The sequence below is a fragment of the Bufo bufo genome, chromosome 5 (genome assembly GCF_905171765.1).
Source record: "Bufo bufo chromosome 5, aBufBuf1.1, whole genome shotgun sequence".
In the NCBI taxonomy this organism is placed as follows: domain Eukaryota; kingdom Metazoa; phylum Chordata; class Amphibia; order Anura; family Bufonidae; genus Bufo; species Bufo bufo.
This window is the reverse complement of record NC_053393.1, coordinates 256,930,983-256,954,826: the sequence shown is the minus strand read 5'-3', so window position 1 is coordinate 256,954,826 and position 23,844 is coordinate 256,930,983. Positions and strand designations below refer to the sequence as shown.

Here is a 23,844-nt window from a genome sequence, read left to right as displayed (position 1 = left end):
GTGGATACTGTCAATATCTTTTAACACCACACACAAACATTAAATGAAATAGATGAAATATATCCGTGCAAAGCCGGGTCCTTCTGCTAGTAAATAAATAAAACTCACCTCATCCATTTGATGGTGCTGGGGCGAGGACCTGCTCTCCAGCATGATAAAGTTTTGCAACATTGGCTGGAAGCAGCAGGACCTGCGAAATGTAATCACCCTGGATCGCAGGTCTTCACCGGGGTGCAATCCAATGGATGTGGCGAGTTTTATTTTTTTTGTACAATAAGAGTGGGGAAGGAGACATTAATAATACTGGGGGCCTCTAATGGGGGCATTATTATTAGTGGGAGCCACTAATGGAAGAAAAGTAATACTAGGGGGCACTAATGGGGCCATTAATTTTAATGGGAGCCATTAATAGTGGCCTCATTAATACTGGCGGCCATTAATGGGGTCCTTATTAATACTGGGGGTCACTACTGGGGCATTATTAATACCAGGGGGCCACTACTGGGGCATTATTAACACTGGGGGGTACTAATGGGACATTTTTAATACTAGGGCTGCTAACGGGGCATTCATTTTACTGTGGCCTGTGTTAAAGGATAACTGTCGTATTTTATTTATTTTGGAGTATTGGATTGTGGTGATTAATATCACCTTGGTGGCCCTATTTCAACTTTTCACTGTGTATTCAATTACCCCTTAATTCCACATTTTTGTTCCCTGTACTGCCTACTTTTACCTGTGCTTAAAATAGGGTTACTAGGCATGGTCCGTCTATCTGTTGATAGACGGAGCACGCAGCGTGCAGGCTCACATTACTGTCAGCCAGGGACTGTAAGTAAATGATTAAAGCCAGGTTCTCCCCAGCAGCTGATAACAGTGCCTGGGCTGTGTGCACTTCTCCCTGTCCCTGCTCTTGGCAGACGCTCCCTCACTCAGCAGAGCTGGAGAATGCAGAGTTGGAGCAGCGCAGACCAGGGAGGGAGATCTGCCGTCTGCTCAGTGTATAAATGAAAGCAACATGTGGTAAGAGGACCCCTTTGTGCTGCAGGAGATTAACCCTTTAGGGAGGAGGGCTCTGGTTACTGACACTTTTTGGGGGCTATTGTTACTGGCTAGTGAGGGCAGGCGGGATTAGCCTCAGGGTGAGGGCAGTGGCGGCCATCTTAACTGAATAGTGAAATTGCAATTTTATGCAGACTGGTTGCTAAGGGCTGAATCTTATTAAATATGGGGTAAGTCAGTCTAATAGTAACTGATTCTGGAATATCATGTTATTAGTAACTACATATATGAAAATTGAAATTAGGGTCTAAGTGTGACAGTTATCCTTTAAGCCACGCCCCCACAGCTTAAAGGGGTTCTCTGGGAATTAAAAAAAAAAAATACTTAAAGGGAATCTGTCACTAGCAATTGCCTGCGCTATGATAAGATGACTGACGGCACTGCGCCTGCGCGGGATTTGGGATGCCGGCGAGAGGAGGATCGAGGTGTTTTCCACAGAGCGCGGCGCTGAGGAGGGGGGGTGTTGAGCACTTAGCCGCGCCTCTGGGAGGCGATTTAGATGAACTTGGAGGCGTTATTCGTTTTCAAATTTAGCCGGGCACGGCACTTCAGAGGGGCGTTCCTGGGCACCGTGGAGAAAGAAGAACGCCCCTCTGGGCTCCTTACAGCGTCATTTACAGATCATAAGAATTTTTTGGAAGAAATGACAAGACTGACAATCAAAAGAATAAGACAGATGGAAAAAAGGTACTCTGTTAAACATGGATTCATGAAAAAAAAAAAATTGGTAAATTGCTAGTGACAGATTCCCTTTAATTACTTTAGTTATAATGGCTCATTTTGTCTACGGAGCAATCAGGAGAAATAAAATGGCTGCCGTCCTATTAGTACACACAAAACCTGTCCTAATCACACAGGAGGACAAGTTACTTCACAACACTGAGTTAAAGAGGTGCCTCATTTTCCTCACTGCTCTACTTGTCAGGGATTATGATCCTGAATACAGATGATAAGATGTTCAGCTCAGTCTATGTAGGAATGAAGTTCATGAGGAGACATGAAGTACAGAGAGGATGGACAGGACAGGCTGTGGCAATAGAGACTGCATACAAGTGCTGCTGCACATTATCTACACCCCCACTATCCTCTCTGTACTTTCATGTCTCCTAATGAACTCCAGTCCTACAGAGATTCATCTGAAGAATATATTAAACTGTATTCAGGATCATAATCGCTGACGAGCAACCAATGACGCCATGCGCTCCTGCACTCAGAAGAAATCCAGGCCGGTATCACACGGTCCGTGTTTCACGGACGTGTGCATGAGGCTTAATGCTCCGTGCCTCTCTATGATCTTTTTACTACGAAATCACAGTGAGATAAAGTTGTCACTGTGATTTCGTAGTAAAGAGATCACAGAGAGGCACGGAGCAATATCAGTCATGTTAATGCTCCGGGTCTCTGCTGTCCAGAGCGCAGCTTGGCATTCTTTCACGCAGCGGATTCCACACACGGCATCCGCTCGTGTGAAAGACCCTTAGAGAGTTTCAAAGTATGAGTGAATTCTGTGGGCGTGGCTAGTTGTGCTGTGTTTTTTTTTTGGCCTACTTATGTAGGTGCACCTATTTAACATATGAATTTGGCTAAAAACGAGCCTTATTTTTACTCCACTTCAGGAGTGGCGTAGTTTTGTTCTGTGTGCCCCTGGGTCCGTGTGGCCATTCAGTGAATGTGGCTTAACAAAGAAGAATGAAAGGCAAGATGAGCACATATTTTTTTAGAAAAGTCGGATATAGTCCATCTATATGCAATCTAGATGGAGCGGTTTAATTGCCAAATCCCAAGTCTCAACAGTTATAAGGCTGGGTTTTTGTCTTATGTTTAATGCATACAAAAACATATACTTTAGGCCTCCTGCACACGATCGTTGTGTGCACCCAGGCCGTTGTGCCGTTTTCCGTTTTTTTTCGCGGACCCATTGACTTTCAATGGGTCCGTGGAAAAATCGGAAAATGCACCGTTTGGCAGCCACATCCGTGATCCGTGTTTCCTGGCCGTGAAAAAAAATATGACCAGTCCTATTTTTTTCACGGCCAACGGTTCACGGACGCATTCAAGTCAATGGGTCCGTGAAAAAACACGGATACACACAAGATTGGCATCCGTGTCCGTGGTCGTAGGCTACTTTCATGCAGACGGATCCGAAGATCCGTCTGCATAAAAGCTTTTTCAGAGCTGAGTTTTCACTTTGTGAAAACTCAAATCCGACAGTATATTCTAACACAGAGGCGTTCCCATAGTGATGGGGACGCTTCTAGTTAGAATATACTACGAACTGGGTAAATGACTGCCCCCTGCTGCCTGGCAGCACCCGATCTCTTACAGGGGTCTGTGATCCGCACAATTAACCCCTCAGGTTACACACCTGAGGGGTTAATTGTGCGTATCTTAGCCCCCTGTAAGAGATCAGGTGCTGCCAGGCAGGAGGGGGCAGTCATTTACCCAGTTCGTAGTATATTCTAACTAGAAGCGTCCCCATCACTATGGGAACGCCTCTGTGTTAGAATATACTGTCGGATTTGAGTTTTCACAAAGTAAAAACTCAGCTCTGAAAAAGCTTTTATGCAGACGGATCTTCGGATCCGTCTGCATGAAAGTAGCCTACGACCACGGACACGGATGCCAATCTTGTGTGTATCCGTGTTTTTTCACGGACCCATGATGATTTTTTATTTTTTTCTTACAAAGTCTCATATTCCACTAACTTGTGACAAAAAATAAAAACTTCTATGAACTCACTATGCCCATCACGAAATACCTTGGGGTCTCTTCTTTCCAAAATGGGGTCACTTGTGGGGTAGTTATACTGCCCTGGCATTTTAGGGGCCCAAATGTGTGGTAAGGAGTTTGAAATCAAATTCTGTAACAAATGACCTGTGAAATCCGAAAGGTGCTCTTTGGAATATGGGCCCCTTTGCCCACCTAGGCTGCAAAAAAGTGTCACACATCTGGTATCTCCGTACTCAGGAGAAGGTGGGGAATGTGTTTTGGGGTGTCTTTTTACATATACCCATGCTGGGTGAGATAAATATCTTGGTCAAATGCCAACTTTGTATAAAAAAAATGGGAAAAGTTGTCTTTTGCCAAGATATTTCTCTCACCCAGCATGGGTATATGTAAAATGACACCCCAAAACACATTCCCCACCTTCTCCTGAGTACGGAGATACCAGATGTGTGACACTTTTTTGCAGCCTAGGTGGGCAAAGGGGCCCATATTCCAAAGAGCACTTTTCGGATTTCACAGGTCATTTTTTACAGAATTTGATTTCAAACTCCTTACCACACATTTGGGCCCCTAGAATGCCAGGGCAGTATAACTACCCCACAAGTGACCCCATTTTGGAAAGAAGAGACCCCAAGGTATTCGCTGATGGGCATAGTGAGTTCATGGAAGTTTTTATTTTTTGTCACAAGTTAGTGGAATATGAGACTTTGTATGAAAAAAAAAAAAAAAATATGAAATCAGCATTTTCCACTAACTTGTGACAAAAAATAAAAAATTCTAGGAACTCGCCATGCCCCTCACGGAATACCTTGGGGTCTCTTTCCAAAATGGGGTCACTTGTGGGGTAGTTATACTGCCCTGGCATTTTCCAGGGGCCCTAATGTGTGGTAAGTAGGTAAATGACCTGTGAAATCCTAAAGGTGCTCTTTGGAATGTGGGCCCCTTTGCCCACCTAGGCTGCAAAAAAGTGTCACACATGTGGTATCGCCGTATTCAGGAGAAGTTGGGGAATGTGTTTTGGGGTGTCATTTTACATATACCCTTGCTGGGTGAGAGAAATATCTTGGCAAAAGACAACTTTTCCCATTTTTTTTATACAAAGTTGGCATTTGACCAAGATATTTCTCTCACCCAGCATGGGTATATGTAAAATGACACCCCAAAACACATTCCCCACCTTCTCCTGAGTACGGCGATACCAGATGTGTGACACTTTTTTGCAGCCTAGATGCGCAAAGGTGCCCAAATTCCTTTTAGGAGGGCATTTTTAGACATTTGGATACCAGACTTCTTCTCACGCTTTGGGGCCCCTAGAATGCCAGGGCAGTATAAATACCCCACATGTGACCCCATTTTGGAAAGAAGACACCCCAAGGTATTCAATGAGGGGCATGGCGAGTTCATAGAAATTTTTTTTTTTTGGCACAAGTTAGCGGAAATTGATATTTTTAATTTTTTTCTCACAAAGTCTCCCGTTCCGCTAACTTGGGACAAAAATTTCAATCTTTCATGGACTCAATATGCCCCTCACGGAATACCTGGGGGTGTCTTCTTTCCGAAATGGGGTCACATGTGGGGTATTTATACTGCCCTGGCATTCTAGGGGCCCTAAAGCGTGAGAAGAAGTCTGGAATATAAATGTCTAAAAAATTTTACGCATTTGGTTTCCGTGAGGGGTATGGTGAGTTCATGTGAGATTTTATTTTTTGACACAAGTTAGTGGAATATGAGACTTTGTAAGAAAAAAATAAAAAAATTCCGCTAACTTGGGCAAAAATTTTTTTGAATGGAGCCTTACAGGGGGGTGATCAATGACAGGGGGGTGATCAGGGAGTCTATATGGGGTGATAACCACAGTCATTGATCACGCCCGTGTAAGGCTTCATTCAGACGTCCGTATGCGTTTTGCGGATCCGATCCATCTATCAGTGGATCCGTAAAAATCATGTGGACGTCTGAATGGAGCTTTACAGGGGGGTAATCAATGACAGGGGGGTAATCAATGACAGGGGGGTAATCAGGGAGTCTATATGGGGTGATCACCACAGTCATTGATCACGCCCCTGTAAGGCTTCATTCAGACGTCCGTATGCGTTTTGCGGATCCGATCCATCTATCAGTGCATCCGTAAAAATCATGCGGACATCTGAATGGAGCTTTACAGGGGGGTAATCAATGACAGGGGGGTGATCAGGGAGTCTATATGGGGTGATCACCACAGTCATTGATCACGCCCCTGTAAGGCTTCATTCAGACGTCCGGATGCGTTTTGCGGATCGGATCCATCTATCAGTGCATCCGTAAAAATCATGCGGACATCTGAATGGAGCTTTACAGGGGGTTGATCAATGACAGGGGGGTGATCACCACAGTCATTGATCATGCCCCTGTAAGGCTTCATTCAGACGTCCGGATGCGTTTTGCGGATCGGATCCATCTATCAGTGCATCCGTAAAAATCATGCGGACATCTGAATGGCGCTTTACAGGGGGGTGATCAGGGAGTCTATATGGGGTGATCACCACAGTCATTGATCATGCCCCTGTAAGGCTTCATTCAGACGTCCGGATGCGTTTTGCGGATCCGATCCATCTATCAGTGGATCCGTAAAAATCATGCGGACGTCTGAATGGAGCTTTACAGGGGGGTAATCAATGACAGGGGGGTAATCAATGACAGGGGGGTGGTGATCAGGGAGTCTATATGGGGTGATCACCACAGTCATTGATCACGCCCCTGTAAGGCTTCATTCAGACGTCCGGATGCGTTTGGCGGATCCGATCCATCTATCAGTGGATCCGTAAAAATCATGCGGACATCTGAATGGAGCTTTACAGGGGGGTGATCAATGACAGGGGGGTAATCAATGACAGGGGGGTAATCAGGGAGTCTATATGGGGTGATCAGGGGTGATCAGGGGCTAATAAGGGGTTAATAAGTGACGGGGGGGGGTGTAGTGTAGTGTAGTGGTGCTTGGTGCTACTTTACTGAGCTACCTGTGTCCTCTGGTGGTCGATCCAAACAAAGGGGACCACCAGAGGACCAGGTAGCAGGTATATTAGACGCTGTTATCAAAACAGCGTCTAATATACCTGTTAGGGGTTAAAAAAAACACATCTCCAGCCTGCCAGCGAACGATCGCCGCTGGCAGGCTGGAGATCAACTCTCTTACCTTCCGTTCCTGTGAGCGCGCGCGCCTGTGTGCGCGCGTTCACAGGAAATCTCGGCCATCGCGAGATGACGCGTATATGCGTGACTGTGCGCAGCGCTGCCACCTCCGGAACGCGATCCTGCGTTAGGCGGTCCGGAGGTGGTTAAACAGATGCCACACAGTGTCATCCATCACCATACAGTTCCATTGTAAGAAAAACAAAAACATATACGTTTTTATTGCACGATTCTACAGGATGAAAAAGTGTGGTGTGCTGCGCTTTTGCATCCTTTTTCCAACATATATGTTAAACACAGGGTGAAAACGCAATGTGAACCCAGCCTTAGGTCTCATGCACACGAACGTGTGCTGGCTGTGTCCGTATTGCGCCCCCGCAAACAGCATTCACTTGAATGGGTCCGCAATCCAGGAGATATGGTGCGGATCAGAGGCACATTTTCTGTCCTTACCTCTGCACTGCAAAAGAGTAGTGCATGTACTACTTTTTTGTGGTGCGGACCATCGGATGCGGATCACAGACCCCATTCAAGTGAATGGGTCCTGCGTCAGCATACAGCGGCCCTACGGTCATTGCCCATGCATTGCGGACCTCATTTTGCAATCCACGGCACGAGACCGGGCAGCACACGTTCGTGTGCATGAGGCCTTAGTCGGAAGAATCCCAATCTATGTCAGAAATGGAATTTGCAGCATTCATGCTGAAATGTTTCCTGTGACGCAAACGTCTTCTTGCTGCTGCGTGAAAAGTTGCTCAACCAAGCCTTATTTGAAAAAGCTGCCCTGCCCTGTGAGTGATCTGAGAAGATCTGTCAGACTTGCTGAACGTGAACCTCTGACAGATTGCTTTGTTGTGCTTTTGGGCAGGATCCCACCCCCTCACAGGGTTCTGCTCATTAGTTAGTTAGTGATGCTATTTATTCCTGCCTCTCACTATAGCCCTTGTAGTTTAGAGTTTCTCCTGGTGATTTGTGGATCTCCTGCTTCCATTTTTCTTCAGTTAAGTTCTCCTTCCTTCCCTTCTGTTTGTACTGGCTAGGCCTTCGGTAGAACACTTCTACCATCGAGCTTTGTTCATGTTGGTAGCAGACAGGGAAAGGCTCAGGGATTGTCAGGAGGTGACCTTTCCCTGTTCACTAGCTGTGGGGCCTAGCCTCCTGTTTTGTTTAGATTTGAGCTGTTTGGTTTGCTTCCCTTCCCTCACCTACCGTGACATGAGGGTGCCTGCAAACAGTGCAGATTTGTTGTGGAAAAACCGCAGTGTAATAGAGTACCATCAAAGTGTATGAGACTAGACATAAGGCTGCACATGGTGCAGAAAATACACGTTAAACCCTCACCGAAACCACACTAAAAAAACCACACACAAATCTGCACTATTTATCACTTTTTCTGACATGCTGTGGATTTCATAATCTGCACAACAGGTCAGTTTCTGCAGCGAAGCAAAGTGTAAAGGACACCTGTCTAATCTCATACACTTTGCTGGTACTGTATTAAGCCGCAGTTTTCCACACAAAACTCCTGACAGAACAGCCGCACACAATCCGCATGGTGTGCAGGCACCATTAGGGCTCATGCACACAAATGTATTTTCTTTCCGCTTCTGTTCCGTTTGCGAAACCATATACTTCAATGGGTCAGCAAAAACAATGGAAGGTACTCAGTGTGCATTCCGGTTCCGCCAAAAAGTAGTGTATGTCTTAGTATTGTCTGCAAATCACGATCCAAGGCCCCATTCAAGTCAATGGGTCCACACAAAAAACGGAACACATCTGTATTTTGCGGATCCATACTGTAGAAATGTTATGCCCAGCCCATATTGCTTATGTGTTTGGTGATTAATAAGTTACTGTTTCTGGTTCTGATCCACAAAAAACGGATCGCATACGGAAACCATACAGATATGTTTTGTGGAATAACGTAATGGAAGAGGACTTAAATCTAAGAAAAAAAAAAAAAAAAAAACTCTGATAGGGAACAACAGACCCGAGAAAAATGGATGGCAAAACAACGGTCGTGTGCATGAGCCCTTAGGATGGGTTCACAAGTGACTGAACATTCGGCTGAAAAATCCACTGTGGTTTTAGCTGTGTTTCTGTAGCAAAAACCGCAACAAAATCGCATGCATTACATGTTTTTACTGTGGAATAGCCAGCACATTTGGCCCAGGGTGAAATCCGCTGTACAAACGGACATGCTGCGGATTACAATGCCGCAACCTTTTCTGCCGTGCGTTTTTATTTTTTGTACTCATCATGTGGAGGAAAATTCAGACAGACATTCTCATCCACTTTGCTGGTTCAAAAAGGGACTTGACTATTTTTTTTATGACCAAAATAGTCAAGGGATCCTTAAAAATTTACCCCTATTACCTCCAAAAAATGAGGGTTGCTGCTGAGATATAGGAGCTCTATGTTCCAGATAAGTTCTATGTTTCTTTGATTGCATGTATATAACTCCAGCAAGGTAATATTACCTCAGAGTTAAGCCTCATTCACACATCCATGGCCGTGCTTAAATCTGTGAAAAGGTGGTCAGTGATGCCTCCGTGAAGATGTCAGTGTTGGATCTGAGTGTCATCCATGTTTTACTGACACTACACAGCTGAAAAATAATTTTCAAAGCCTCTTTTCCTAATGATCCATGAAACACGGATGAAATCTGTGTGGTTTTCATGGAATCAGAAAGTATAATGGGTGTGATGGATCCATGAACAAGGACAAAATAAAGCATGCTTCCGTGCTACAAACATGCACCCACGGACCGTGGTAAAAAACTGATGTGTGAATACACACATTAGATTTAATGGCTATGTGGGATGTCTGTGGAGAATATGTACAGCACACGTACGTGGAACATGCATGTGCTGTACATGTCCTCATTCACACGTCAGTGATTTCCATCAGTGATTGTGAGCCAAAACCAGGACTGGAGCCTCCCCAGAGATGAGGTATAAGGGAAAGATCTGCACCTGTTCTGTGTTTAGAGCCGCACCTGGTTTTGCCTCACAATGAGGCTTTAGGGCTCATACACAGCCGTTGCCGCAAACTGCGGATCCACAAAACACGTGTACTGGGCGTGTGTTCTGCAAAACGTTCTGCCCTCTGTAGAACTGTCCTATCCTTGTCTGCAAAAACGGACAAGAATATAACATGTTCTATCTTTTTTGCAGGTAAGCAAAACGGACATACTGATGCGGACAGAATCTGCACCAAAACAACACACACAAATCTGCACTATTTAGCTCAGTTTTGGTGCATTTTTCTGCAGTTTTTGTTGTTGACTTTATGTAACCAGCCCTATTGAAATCTATGGGGAGAACCACTCTACGGAATCGCACAAACTATTGATTTGCTGCAGATTTTAAAATCTGCACAGCAGGTAAATTTCCGCGCGGAAGATAAAAACAAAATGTACGTGACTTTTGTCAAATGTCCTTTACGTTACTGGTACTGTATTACACGGTGGTTTTACGGCACGAATTCCACGCAGAAAAACCGCACCATGAGCAAGCCCCCTACACCTAACTTATTCATTGTAAGTGAATGGGATTTGTTACAAAACGAATCCATTATGGATGCTATAAAAACGTAACCTGTGACACCAGTGTGAACAGACTCTTATAGCTGGAAGTACAATAATACTCTGCTGTTTGGCAAGTCTCTTCCTTCTCATATTGGGGGAGATTTGGCAAAACTGCAGTAAAGGAAAAAAGGCTTAGTTACTCATAGCAACCAATCAGATTCCACCTTTCCAAAGGAGTTCTGAAAGGTGGAATCTGGTTGCTATGGACAACTGAACCATTTTTCTTTGCACCAGTTTTGATAAATCTCCCCATTGTGTGTTTGGTTCTTAATAGTGTCATAATATATACTAAAATACTTGGGGTCCCAGCCCCTGGCACACCTCCTCCAAGCCCTCAATACTCCTATATGTCGAACGTGGTGCAGAAACGCCCATGTGACAAAATATTGTCGAACAGGTGTTTAAAAGGTTGCAAAAAGGAGGTGTAAAAGTGTTCGCAAATAACCCCCTTGTGCCCAAACTGGGTCTGAATTTTAGCTCAAAATGGTTCAAAATAAGGGCTTGTTCACGTTGATGTCCCATTTCAATGGGTCTGCAAATCCAGAGATGCAGAACGGAAGCATGGAACGGAACACTACGGAAGCACTGCGGAGTGCTTTCTGGGGTTCCGTTTTGTGCCTCCGCACCGCAAAAGGATAGCACATGCTCTATCTTATTGCGGAACGGAGGCATCGTGAACCCGTTCAAGTGAATGGGTCTGCGATCCCCATGCGCCTGCCCCACGGAAGGTGCTCGTGCATTGTGGACCGCAATTTGCGGTTCACAGCACAGGACACCAACGGTCGTGTGAACGAGCCCTAAGGCAACTAATATTGGGCAAAAGTATTCATGCACATTGCTGTAAGGCCCCTTTCACACGGGCGAGAATTCTGTGCGGGTGCAATGCATGAGGTGAACGCATTGCACCCGCACTGAATCCGAACTTATTTACTTCAATGGGGCTGTTCAGATAAGTGGTGATTTTCACGCATCACTTGTGCGTTGCGTGAAAATCGCAGCATGTTCTATATTCTGGTTTTTTTACGCAACACAGGCCCCATAGAAATGAATGGGGATGAGTGAAAATTGCAAGCATCCGCAAGCAAGTGCGGATGCGGTGCAATTTTCACGCATGGTTGCTAGGAGATTATGATAGTAAATTGATGAAAGTCAATTTACTGTATTATTTTCCATTATAACATGGTTATCAAATAACATAATGGCATTCTTAATACAGAATGCTTACTAAAATGTGGCTTTAGGGGTTAAAAATTATTAACTCCCCTCATCCACTTGTTCGTGCTCCCGGCATCGTCTTCTTTCAGGACCTGCAAAAGGACCTTTTAACATAATCGTGGTCACCACGTCAGCGCAGGTCCTTCTGAATGAAGATGGAAGATTTCCTCATCAAAGGTCCTTTTGCAGGTTCTGAAAGAAGACGATGCCGGCTGCATGAACAAGCGGATGAGGGGAGTTAATATTTTTTAACCCCAAAAGCCACATTTTAGTAAGCATTCTGTATTAAGAATGCTATATGTTTCCTTTATAACCATGTTATAAGGTAAAATAATAAAATGAATAGAACACTAACCTGAACTTCAGTGAAGAAGTCTGGGTGCCAAAATCAGTTTTTCCAGGACGTCCCCCATGACAGCACATGGGAGGATGTCCAATCCAATCTCTGTAGGGACAGGAAGTGAAACAGGTTAAAAGCCCCCTCCCTCCGATCTCCTGTGTCTTCCTGTCCCTACAGGGATGGGCAAGTGAAGCAGGATTTCTCTTAGGAGTCGGGGTGCTTACCTAGGCACCGGGGGCCAGGTCGGGTCCTGCACTCCCCTCTCAGGCCAGGTCGGGCGGCGTCCCGTTCGGCCCCGCTAGCTCCCCCTTCGGGGGTTCTCTAGCTTGTCCCGGCCTGCCTTGGACGGCGGCAGGCAGGACGCTGATGCCACTTCTCCTCCGGGAGCTCTGGGCTCAGCGGCGCGCTCCTGACGGCGGCGTCGCACATCTCGTGACGCGACTAGGACGTCACTTCCGGGTCAAGCCGGAAAACAAGATGGCGGCGCCCAACACAAGCGCTGGAGACCCGGAAGCCTGGTCTCGCGCTCAGGGGTTGACTCCCTCCCCCTGGGGGGGTTGAGCCCCCCTTATAAGATCGGAGCAGCGTGGCAGCAGAGGTGGAGGTAAGCCCCAGTGGGGAAGTTTTGAGCTGTGTGTTTGCTTAGCCACCATGGAGCCCCAAGCGTCAGCCAAATCCGAGATTGTGTCTGACCCCTCTGCTGCAGGCCATGTAAGTGTCCTTAATCCGGTATACCTTGGTGTAATCTCCCCAGTCATTGAGCACGGTTTCTCGGATTTTTTTCCTAGGATAAAAAAAGTTCAGGGCAGTCGGCTCTCCAAGATCCCAAAAGGAGACCGAGGAAATGTGCGACTTGCGGGGAGAAGATGCATATATCTTACAAGAAGCAGTTATGTGCCGAGTGTATTGCCAGGTTAATAAAGGAGGAGCAGCCGTCCTTTCTCACAGAACTTAGGAATATCGTTCGTGAAGAAGTTCAGGCTATGGTTTCTTCTCTAAACCCTCCGCCACCTCCCTCTCAACCTGACTCCCCTCCCCCAAAAAGAAGGAGGACTCAGGAGGACTCTGATTCTGATAATCAGGTAGTCTCGGACGGAGAGATTGAGGAAGACACCATCTCTGCTTCTGGTTCTTCAGACCAACCTAAAAGATTTTTATTTTCTACTGAAGACCTAGACGCCCTCCTCCATGCGGTTAGAGATACCATGCAAGTAGAGGAAGCTAGCCCCCCCCCCATATCCGTTCAGGACGAGACGTTCGGGGGGCTAGGGGCAAAAAAGACTCGCCTTTTCCCAGTAAATTCCCATCTGAAGGAGACACTTCTGGAGGAATGGAGGGAGGCCGAAAAGAAATTAGTTATGCCTAGGGAATTCAAAAATCGGCTGATTTTTAATCCTGAGGATACTAAACTATGGGATGAAGTTCCCAAGATAGACATTCAGGTGGCTAAGGTCACAAAAAAGACCTCTATCCCCTTTGAGGATTCCTTAAATTTAAAGGACCCTATGGATAGGAAGACGGAGGGTCTACTTAAGAAGGCCTGGGAGTGTTCGTCTACTCTTATTAATGTCAATATTACTGCCACCTCGGTAGCCAGGTCTATGGGGCTATGGCTGAATCAGCTGGAGAACCACCTTAGACTAAAAACCCCAAGGGAGGAAATCTTAGAATCCATTCCCCTTCTTAGGATGGCTACGGCCTATCTGGCGGACGCTTCGGCCGAATCCATTAGAATTTCAACTAGAAACAGCACCCTGGCGAATACTGCTAGAAGGGCCCTTTGGCTAAGAAGCTGGTCAGGGGACGTAGCTTCAAAGAATAAGCTCTGTTCGATCCCTTTCTCAGGTTCACATGTGTTTGGCCCAGTCCTAGATACAATCCTTGAGAGTGCCGCGGACAAGAAGAAAGGCTTTCCGGAGGAGAGACCTAAGAAGACTCAGTCCTTTCGGAAGGATTCTGGCCAGGGACAGACACAGATTTTTTCAGGTAGAGCGAAAGGCAAGTCGAGCAGGTGGAGCTACCCCAAAGGTGGAAAGGGGAGGGGGTTCCTTCTCAAACCCAACACCTCCTCTTATCAGAATAAATGACGCCAGACCAGTGGGGGGGAGACTTCGGTTCTTCAGTCATCAATGGTCTCTAGTAACTCAGAACCCCTGGGTACTTCAGACTGTACGAGAGGGGTACAAAATAGAGTTCTGTCGTCCTCCCCCTCAGAGATTCTGTGTTACCACTCCCCAGTCTCCGTCACTAAAGAACCAGATGGTTCAGGACTTGGAGAAACTTTGCGCAATGGAAGCAATAGTTCCTGTTCCAAGACCCCAACGGGGCAGAGGCCACTACTCCAAACTGTTCTGGGTAAAAAAAACTGACGGTTCTCTAAGAACTATCATAAACCTGAAGTTCCTGAACAGATGGATTCAATATTTCAGGTTCAAGATGGAATCGATACGTTCAACGGTTCCACTGATTCCAGCAGGGGCATTGATGTGCACCATCGATCTCAAAGATGCCTACTATCATGTCCCCATACATCCAAGCCAGTTCCTCAGGTTCGCGGTGACGTTAGACGGCATAGTTCATCACTTCCAGTTCCAATGTCTTCCATTCGGGATTTCAAGTGCTCCACGCATCTTTACGAAACTAATAGTAGAGATAATGGCTTTCCTGAGACAACAGGGAATAACAATATTCCCGTACTTAGACGACTTCCTCCTGACAGCATCCTCAGAGGTCCTTCTGCGGAACCATCTGCAGACGACGTTACGGGTTCTACAAGATTTAGGTTGGATAATCAACCTAGAGAAATCAGATCTCTGCATGAGCGAAAGGAAGATCTTTCTAGGCACCCTTTTGGACTCCCGGAGACAGATGTCCTTTCTTCCAGAAGCAAAACGCGACGCATTTATAGTAGAAGTATCCTCCTTCCAAAGAAGAAACCTCTGCTCCATCAGAGAGGCTATGCGGATACTAGGCTTGATGACATCCTGTATATAGATGGTCCAGTGGTCCCAGATCCACTCGAGGCCACTACAGAGTCTAGTTCTCACCAAGTGGGACAAGGACCAGAGGTCTCTAGACAAGAAAATCAGGATTCCAATGTCCATAAAAGAGTCCTTGAACTGGTGGATAACTCCCGCCGACCTGCAGAGAGGGGTTCACTGGTTGAGAAGACCTTGTTTGACTGTGGTAACCGATGGCAGCATGTCCGGTTGGGGTTCACACATAGAAGATTATTTCTTTCAGGGTTCATGGTCCCAGGCAGAGAGTCAGCGTTCCTCAAACGTAAGGGAATTAATGGCGGTACTAAAGTCTCTTCAAGCAGCAGAACTTTGCTTAAGAGGGAATCACGTTCAAGTTCTATGAGACAATATAACTACAGTCTGCTATATAAGGCATCAAGGGGGAACTCAGAACCCAGGTCTTCAGGAGGTCGCAGAAAAGATCTTTCTTTGGGCTCAGGAAAATATCCTATCTATCTCAGCCCTCCACATCAGAGGGAAGGACAGCGTTACAGCAGACTACCTGAGCAGAAGAAGATTCCATCCGGGAGAATGGATGCTGAACAGGCAAGTTTTTCATCAGATCTGCAGGAAATGGGGGTACCCCCAGGTGGACCTTCTGGCCTCCAAAGAAAACGCCCAGGCGTCTCAGTTCTTTTCCCTAGATCCCAGCAGAGATCCTCGGGGGATAGATGCCATGTCAAAACCATGGGACATGGATCTAGCATATGCCTTCCTGCCAATCCCGCTTATCCCGGCCACCTTGAGGAAGATCAGCGAGAGCTCGGGGAAGTTCATTTTCATAGGTCCAGCCTGGCCGAAGAGGAGCTGGTATCCCCTGTTAGACAGGCTAAGGGTAGAAGAACCAATATCACTCCCTCTGAGTCCAGACCTTCTCACTCAGGGGTCTCTTCTCCACCCGAATCTGGAGAAGTTGAATCTGAAAGCCTGGATCCTGAAAGGAGAATGCTGAGCAGGCAGGGCTTGTCACATGCTGTAATCTCCACATTACAAAAAAGTAGGAAACCAGTGACAAATGCTATTTATAGGAAAATCTGGAGCAGATTTAATTCCTGGCTGGCTGATTCACATCCGTCCAGGTCAACTCCTTCCATCGCGCAGATTCTTGACTTTCTACAGAGGGGCTTTGACCTAGGGCTACGCCCTAGCACGATCAAGGTGCAGATATCAGCCTTGTCATCCTTCCTGGACTACCCGCTGGCTGAGCATCGTTGGATAAAAAGGTTCGTAAAGGCTATATCCAGACTAAAACCCACTCTGAGACAGACTGTTCCTCCTTGGGACTTATCTATAGTTCTTGATACCCTCTGTAAGGTGCCTTTTGAACCCTTGGACACCATTCCGTTAAAATTACTCGCCTGGAAGACGGCCTTCTTGGTAGCCATCACTTCAGCACGCAGAATTGGTGAACTTCAGGCCTTAGCCATGAAGGAACCTTTCTTAAGAGTCTGCCCGGATCGAATAATTCTTCAGCTAGACCCAGGGTTCCTCCCTAAGGTCGTCTCTACTTTCCATAGGGAACAAGAAATACTCTTACCTTCTTTTTACGCCTCTCCTAGTGATCCGGAAGAGGAGAAATTCCATTGCCTGGACGTCCGTCGGGCAGTCCTTGAATACCTTCGCCGAACAGAACCTGATAGGAAGGACTCAAACCTCTTTGTACAATTTGGTAATGCAGGAAGAGGGAAGAAAGTGACTAAGAGGACTCTGACACAGTGGATCAAGTCAACAATTGTGGAAGCATATCGTCTTCAAGATAGTCCCTGTCCTATCTCTATCAGGGCACATTCTACTAGGGCGGTCGCAGCTTCCTGGGCGGAGAAGGCGAACGCCTCTATAGATCAGATTTGTCAGGCAGTCACCTGGACAAGTTATAACACCTTTTGTAAACATTACAGGTTGAACCTGCCGTCCAATCGTCAGCTTTCCTTTGGGCGTAAGGTTCTACAGGCTGTGGTCCCTCCCTGATGGCTAAGTTGGTAACTCTCCCATGTGCTGTCATGGGGGACGTCCTGGAAATCGGTAGTTAGTCTTACCGGTAACGTTCTTTCCAGGAGTCCAACATGACAGCACTCCTATTTCCCTCCCTAATATGTGATTCAGTGTGATGTTAACATTGCTTATCATATTAGTAATAAAATTGTGTTGTATCCATCCGGTGTAGTAATTTAGAAGACACTGGAGATTGGAGGGAGGGGGGGGGGGGGGGGGGGGGGCTTTTAACCTGTTTCACTTCCTGTCCCTACAGAGATTGGATTGGACATCCTCCCATGTGCTGTCATGTTGGACTCCTGAAAGAACGTTACCGGTAAGACTAACTACCGATTTTCTCACACGCGTGCAAAACGCATTGCACTCGCGCGAAAAAAAAAACACTGAACATCGGAACGCAATTGCAGTCAAAACTGATTGCAATCGCGTGCCTACTCGCGCGGTTTTCCCACAATGCACACGCAACGCATCCGGAGCAAATCCGGGACACTGGTGTGAAAGAGGCCTTGGGTTCTTACTAGCGTCATGTTGTATCCTGATGTGTTATGTGTTAGGTTCTTACCAGCGTCATGTTGTATCCTGATGCATTATGTGTTAGGTTCTTACTAGTGTCCTGTTGTATCCTGATGTATTAGGTGTTACTGTAGGTTGTTACCAGCGTCATGTTGTATCCTGATGTATTAGGTTCTTACTAGCGTCATGTCTTATCCTGATGTATTAGGTGTTAGGTTCTTACCAGCGTCATGTCTTATCCTGATGTATTATGTGTTAGGTTCTTACTAGTGTCCTGTTGTATCCTGATGTATTAGGTTCTTACTAGCGTCATGTTGTATCCTGATGTATTATGTGTTAGGTTCTTACCAGCGTCATGTTTTATCCTGATGTATTATGTGTTAGGTTCTTACTAGCGTCATGTTGTATCCTGATGTACACTGCGTGCAGAATTATTAGGCAAATGAGTATTTTGACCACATCATCCTCTTTATGCATGTTGTCTTACTCCAAGCTGTATAGGCTCGAAAGCCTACTACCAATTAAGCATATTAGGTGATGTGCATCTCTGTAATGAGAAGGGGTGTGGTCTAATGACATCAACACCCTATATTAGGTGTGCATAATTATTAGGCAACTTCCTTTTACTTTGGCAAAATGGGTCAAAAGAAGGACTTGACAGGCTCAGAAAAGTCTAAAATAGTGAGATATCTTGCAGAGGGATGCAGCACTCTTAGAATTGCAAAGCTTCTGAAGCGTGATCATCAAACAATCAAGCGTTTCATTCAAAATAGTCAACAGGGTCGCAAGAAGCGTGTGGAAAAACCAAGGCGCAAAATAACTGCCCATGAACTGAGAAAAGTCAAGCGTGCAGCTGCCAAGATGCCACTTGCCACCAGTTTGGCCATATTTCAGAGCTGCAACATCACTGGAGTGCCCAAAAGCACAAGGTGTGCAATACTCAGAGACATGGCCAAGGTAAGAAAGGCTGAAAGACGACCACCACTGAACAAGACACACAAGCTGAAACGTCAAGACTGGGCCAAGAAATATCTCAAGACTGATTTTTCTAAGGTTTTATGGACTGATGAAATGAGAGTGAGTCTTGATGGGCCAGATGGATGGGCCCGTGGCTGGATTGGTAAAGGGCAGAGAGCTCCAGTCCGACTCAGACGCCAGCAAGGTGGAGGTGGAGTACTGGTTTGGGCTGGTATCATCAAAGATGAGGTTGTGGGGCCTTTTCGGGTTGAGGATGGAGTCAAGCTCAACTCCCAGTCCAAATGCCAGTTTCTGGAAGACACCTTCTTCAAGCAGTGGTACAGGAAGAAGTCTGCATCCTTCAAGAAAAACATGATTTTCATGCAGGACAATGCTCCATCACACGCGTCCAAGTACTCCACAGCGTGGCTGGCAAGAAAGGGTATAAAAGAAGAAAATCTAATGACATGGCCTCCTTGTTCACCTGATCTGAACCCCATTGAGAACCTGTGGTCCATCATCAAATATGAGATTTACAAGGAGGGAAAACAGTACACCTCTCTGAACAGTGTCTGGGAGGCTGTGGTTGCTGCTGCACGCAATGTTGATGGTGAACAGATCAAATCACTGACAGAATCCATGGATGGCAGGCTTTTGAGTGTCCTTGCAAAGAAAGGTGGCTATATTGGTCACTGATTTGTTTTTGTTTTGTTTTTGAATGTCAGAAATGTATATTTGTGAATGTTGAGATGTTATATTGGTTTCACTGGTAAAAATAAATAATTGAAATGGGTATATATTTGTTTTTTGTTAAGTTGCCTAATAATTATGCACAGTAATAGTCACCTGCACACACAGATATCCCCCTAAAATAGCTAAAACTAAAAACAAACTAAAAACTACTTCCAAAAATATTCAGCTTTGATATTAATGAGTTTTTTGGGTTCATTGAGAACATGGTTGTTGTTCAATAATAAAATTAATCCTCAAAAATACAACTTGCCTAATAATTCTGCACTCCCTGTATTGTGTTAGGTTCTTACTAGCGTCATGTTGTATCCTGATGTATTATGTGTTAGGTTCTTACCAGGGTCATATTGTATCCTGATGTATTATGTGTTAGGTTTTTACTAGCGTCATGTTGTATCCTGATGTATTAGGTGTTAGGTTCTTACTAGCGTCATGTTGTATCCTGATGTATTATGTGTTAGGTTCTTACTAGCGTCATGTTGTATCCTGATGTATTGTGTTAGGTTCTTACCAGCGTCATGTTGTATCCTGATGTATTATGTGTTAGGTTGTTACCAGCGTCATGTTGTATCCTGATGTATTAGGTTCTTACTAGCGTCATGTCTTATCCTGATGTATTAGGTGTTAGGTTCTTACCAGCGTCATGTCTTATCCTGATGTATTATGTGTTAGGTTCTTACCAGCGTCATGTTGTATTATGTGTTAGGTTCTTACCAGCGTCATGTCTTATCCTGATGTATTATGTGTTAGGTTCTTACCAGCGTCATGTTGTATCCTGATGTATTATGTGTTAGGTTCTTACTAGCGTCATGTTGTATCCTGATGTATTATGTGTTAGGTTCTTACCAGCGTCATGTTGTATCCTGATGTATTATGTGTTAGGTTCTTACTAGTGTCCTGTTGTATCCTGATGTATTATGTGTTAGGTTCTTACTAGCGTCATGTTGTATCCTGATGTATTATGTGTTAGGTTCTTACCAGCGTCATGTTGTATCCTGATGTATTATGTGTTAGGTTCTTACTAGCGTCATGTTGTATCCTGATGTATTAGGTTCTTACTAGCGTCATGTTGTATCCTGATGTATTATGTGTTAGGTTCTTACTAGCGTCATGTTGTATCCTGATGTATTATGTGTTAGGTTCTTACCAGCGTCATGTCTTATCCTGATGTATTATGTGTTAGGTTCTTACTAGCGTCATGTTGTATCCTGATGTATTAGGTTCTTACTAGCGTCATGTTGTATCCTGATGTATTATGTGTTAGGTTCTTACTAGCGTCATGTTGTATCCTGATGTATTATGTGTTAGGTTCTTACCAGCGTCATGTTGTATCCTGATGTATTATGTGTTAGGTTCTTACTAGCGTCATGTTGTATCCTGATGTATTATGTGTTAGGTTCTTACTAGCGTCATGTTGTATCCTGATGTATTATGTGTTAGGTTCTTACTAGCGTCATGTTGTATCCTGATGTATTAGGTGTTAGGTTCTTACTAGCGTCATGTTGTATCCTGATGTATTATGTGTTAGGTTCTTACTAGCGTCATGTTGTATCCTGATGTATTATGTGTTAGGTTCTTACTAGCGTCATGTTGTATCCTGATGTATTATAACTTTCCTACAAAATACCTAATACAACATGACGAAAGAACAGCACAGAATTGACAATTCCTGGCGTCCAAAAGCAGTGGAAACCAGTATGAACAGAGTCTGAGCTCTGACTATTAATAACAGAACATCACCGAACGCCATCTGGTACAAAGTTGAACTGCAGCCACCTAATGCCACCTGTTATTAGACAATCCCTTCCAGAAAACCAATGTGGACATGAACCGAACGGTTCCCCTACGGTATGGTGCAGTAAAATCAGAATATTACTACAGATAATAGATATAACAGCAGGGCTGTATATTCTTTCTCACTATCAGACGATCTACATTGCCGGGCCACCCACACCTGCACATGCATATACGTATGGGGAAATCAGTACAGTACCTGGTCACGCTCCTGCATCGACCTCAAAATGATCACGAAGAAGCTCCGTTAAACTGAAATACACAAACGAGATCTCTAGAGCGACGCTCCAGTCCCCATAGCAACCACAAGCCATTGCGGTCGCTAGAGGGTGAGCGGCGTACCACGTTCTGGCATACAAAGTAGACGGCGGCCATTTTCTTGAAGAACAGACGGAAGCGCACAAGCACAGACTGGTTCAAGCAGCGAGAGATGAGACCGCAGCTGTGACTGGCGGAGGTAGCAATGCCCTATTTATAATAGTAGATACTAGACACGGTGCACCGGACTCCTCCCACAGTGGCCTCCAGCACCGATAATCTCCCCCACAGGGGTGCCTAGCGCAGATAATCTCCCTGTAACGTTATATTTCCCTACCTCGTGAGATTTCCCTAACCTCGTCACTTCCGGGAATAGGAAGGAGCCATCCCATTGAAGTGAATGGGACGGCTTCTAATTACACCTACTCACTGCTGCAATGTGGAGGGCAAGCAGTTAAACAGTTGAAGACAGTACGCGGATTCTCCTCAACCAGCTGATCGGTGAGGGTGCCGGTTGTCTGACCCCCACCGATCTTATATTGATGACCAATCCTGAGGACAGGTCATCAATATAAAAATCCCGGAAAACCCCTTTAGGGTCCATTCACACGTACGCAAATTATTTCTGGATCAGTTCTGGATTTTGCAGAATGGGTGTGGACCCATTCATTTTCAATAGGTCCTGAAAAGATGCGGACAGCGCAATGTGTGCTGTCCACATCCATGATTCCGTTCCGCAAGTCCGCAAAAATATAAATCTTGTCCTATTACCCGCAAATTGCGGTCCGTGGTACAGTGCAAAGTCAATGGATCCGCAAAATGCAGAAGACATGCGGATGACAATACGTATGTCATCCACAATTGCGGATTCCGTTCCTGGAAATTAAAGGGGTTGTCCGGGTTCAGAGCTGAACCCGGACATACCCTTATTTTCACCCCGGCAGCCCCCCTGAGGCTAGCATCGGAGCATCTCATACTCTGATGCGCTCTTAGGCCTCATGCACACGACCATTGTGTGCATCCGTGTCCGTTGTTCCGTTTTTTGCAAATTTTCTGCGGACCCATTGACTTTCAATGGGTCCGTTGAAAACTCGGAAAATACACCGTTGTTCATCCGTTTCCGTGTTTCCTGTCCATCAAAAAAAATATGACCTGTCCTATTTTTTTGACGGACAAATGTTCACGGACCCATTCAAGTCAATGGGTTAGTGAAAAAACATGGATGCACACAAGATTGTCATCCGCGTCCGTGATCCGTGTCCATAGGCTACTTTCACACAGACGGATCCGCAGATCCGTCTGCATAAAAGCTTTTTCAGATCTGAGTTTTCACTTTGTGAAAACTCAGATCCGACAGTATATTCTAACACAGAGGCGTTCCCATAGTGATGGGGACGCTTCAAGTTAGAATATACTACGAACTGTGTACATGACTGCTGCCTGGCAGCACCCGATCTCTTACAGGGGGCTATGATACGCACAATTAACCCCTCAGGTGCCGCAACCAGGACGCTACTGCAGTCTTGGTTGCCATGGTTACTTAGCAATTTATAGAAGCATTATACTTACTTGCGATGTCTGTGACCGGCCGGGCGCTCCTCCTACTGGTAAGTGACAGGTCTGTGCTATAAGCAATGCGCCGCACAGACCTTTCACTTACCAGTAGGAGGAGCGCCCGGCCGGTCACAGACAGCAAAGGTAAGTATAATGCTTCTAAAATTGCTAAGTAACCATGGCAACCAGGACTGCATCAGCGTCCTGGTTGCCATGGTTACCGATCGGAGTCCCAGCAATTAAACTGGGACTCCGATCGGAAACTCTCCGCAGCCACCAATGATTTGGGGGGGGGGGGGGGGTGATTTTAATTAGGAGGGGGAGGGAGGGGGGCCCACTGGCCACCAATAAATGTACAGTAATACAAGGGAGGGAGGGGGGGCCCACTGGCCACCAATGAATGTACAGTAATACAGGGGAGGGAGGGGGGGGGCACACTGGCCACCAATGAATTTAAAACTAAGGAGGGAGGGGGGTGGGCCCCCTCCTGCCTGGCAACACCTGATCTTTTACAGGGGGCTATGATACGCACAATTAACCCCTCAGTTGCGGCACCTGAGGGGTTATTTGTGCGGATCACAGCCCCCTGTAAGAGATCGGGTGAGGCCAGGCAGCAGGGGGCAGTCATGTACTCAGTTCGTAGTATATTCTAACTTGAAGCGTCCCCATCACTATGGGAACGCCTCTGTGTTAGAATATACTGTCGGATATCAGTTTTCACGATTTTCACAATCAAATCCGATGGTATATTCTAACATAGAAGCGTTCCCATGGTGATGGGGACGCTTCAAGTTAAAATATACCATCGAATTGGAGAGAACTCAGATCCGATGGTATAATGGGGACTCCTGACTTTTCATTGAAAGTCAATGGGGGACGGATCCGTTTGCAATTGCACCATATTG

At 45.7% G+C, this 23,844-nt stretch overlaps 1 protein-coding gene across 1 annotated transcript in view; it reads right to left on the bottom strand.

Moving 5' to 3' along the window:
- Window positions 1–21,704, bottom strand: part of C5H7orf57 (chromosome 5 C7orf57 homolog) — a 66,257-nt gene extending 44,553 nt beyond the window's left edge. The window contains exon 1 of the mRNA XM_040433040.1: window positions 21,327–21,704. Within this exon, the coding sequence (XP_040288974.1) occupies window positions 21,327–21,344 (18 nt within the window). The 5' untranslated portion in view covers window positions 21,345–21,704. The remainder of the gene's footprint in view (window positions 1–21,326) is intronic.
- Window positions 21,705–23,844: the final 2,140 nt, after the last annotated feature.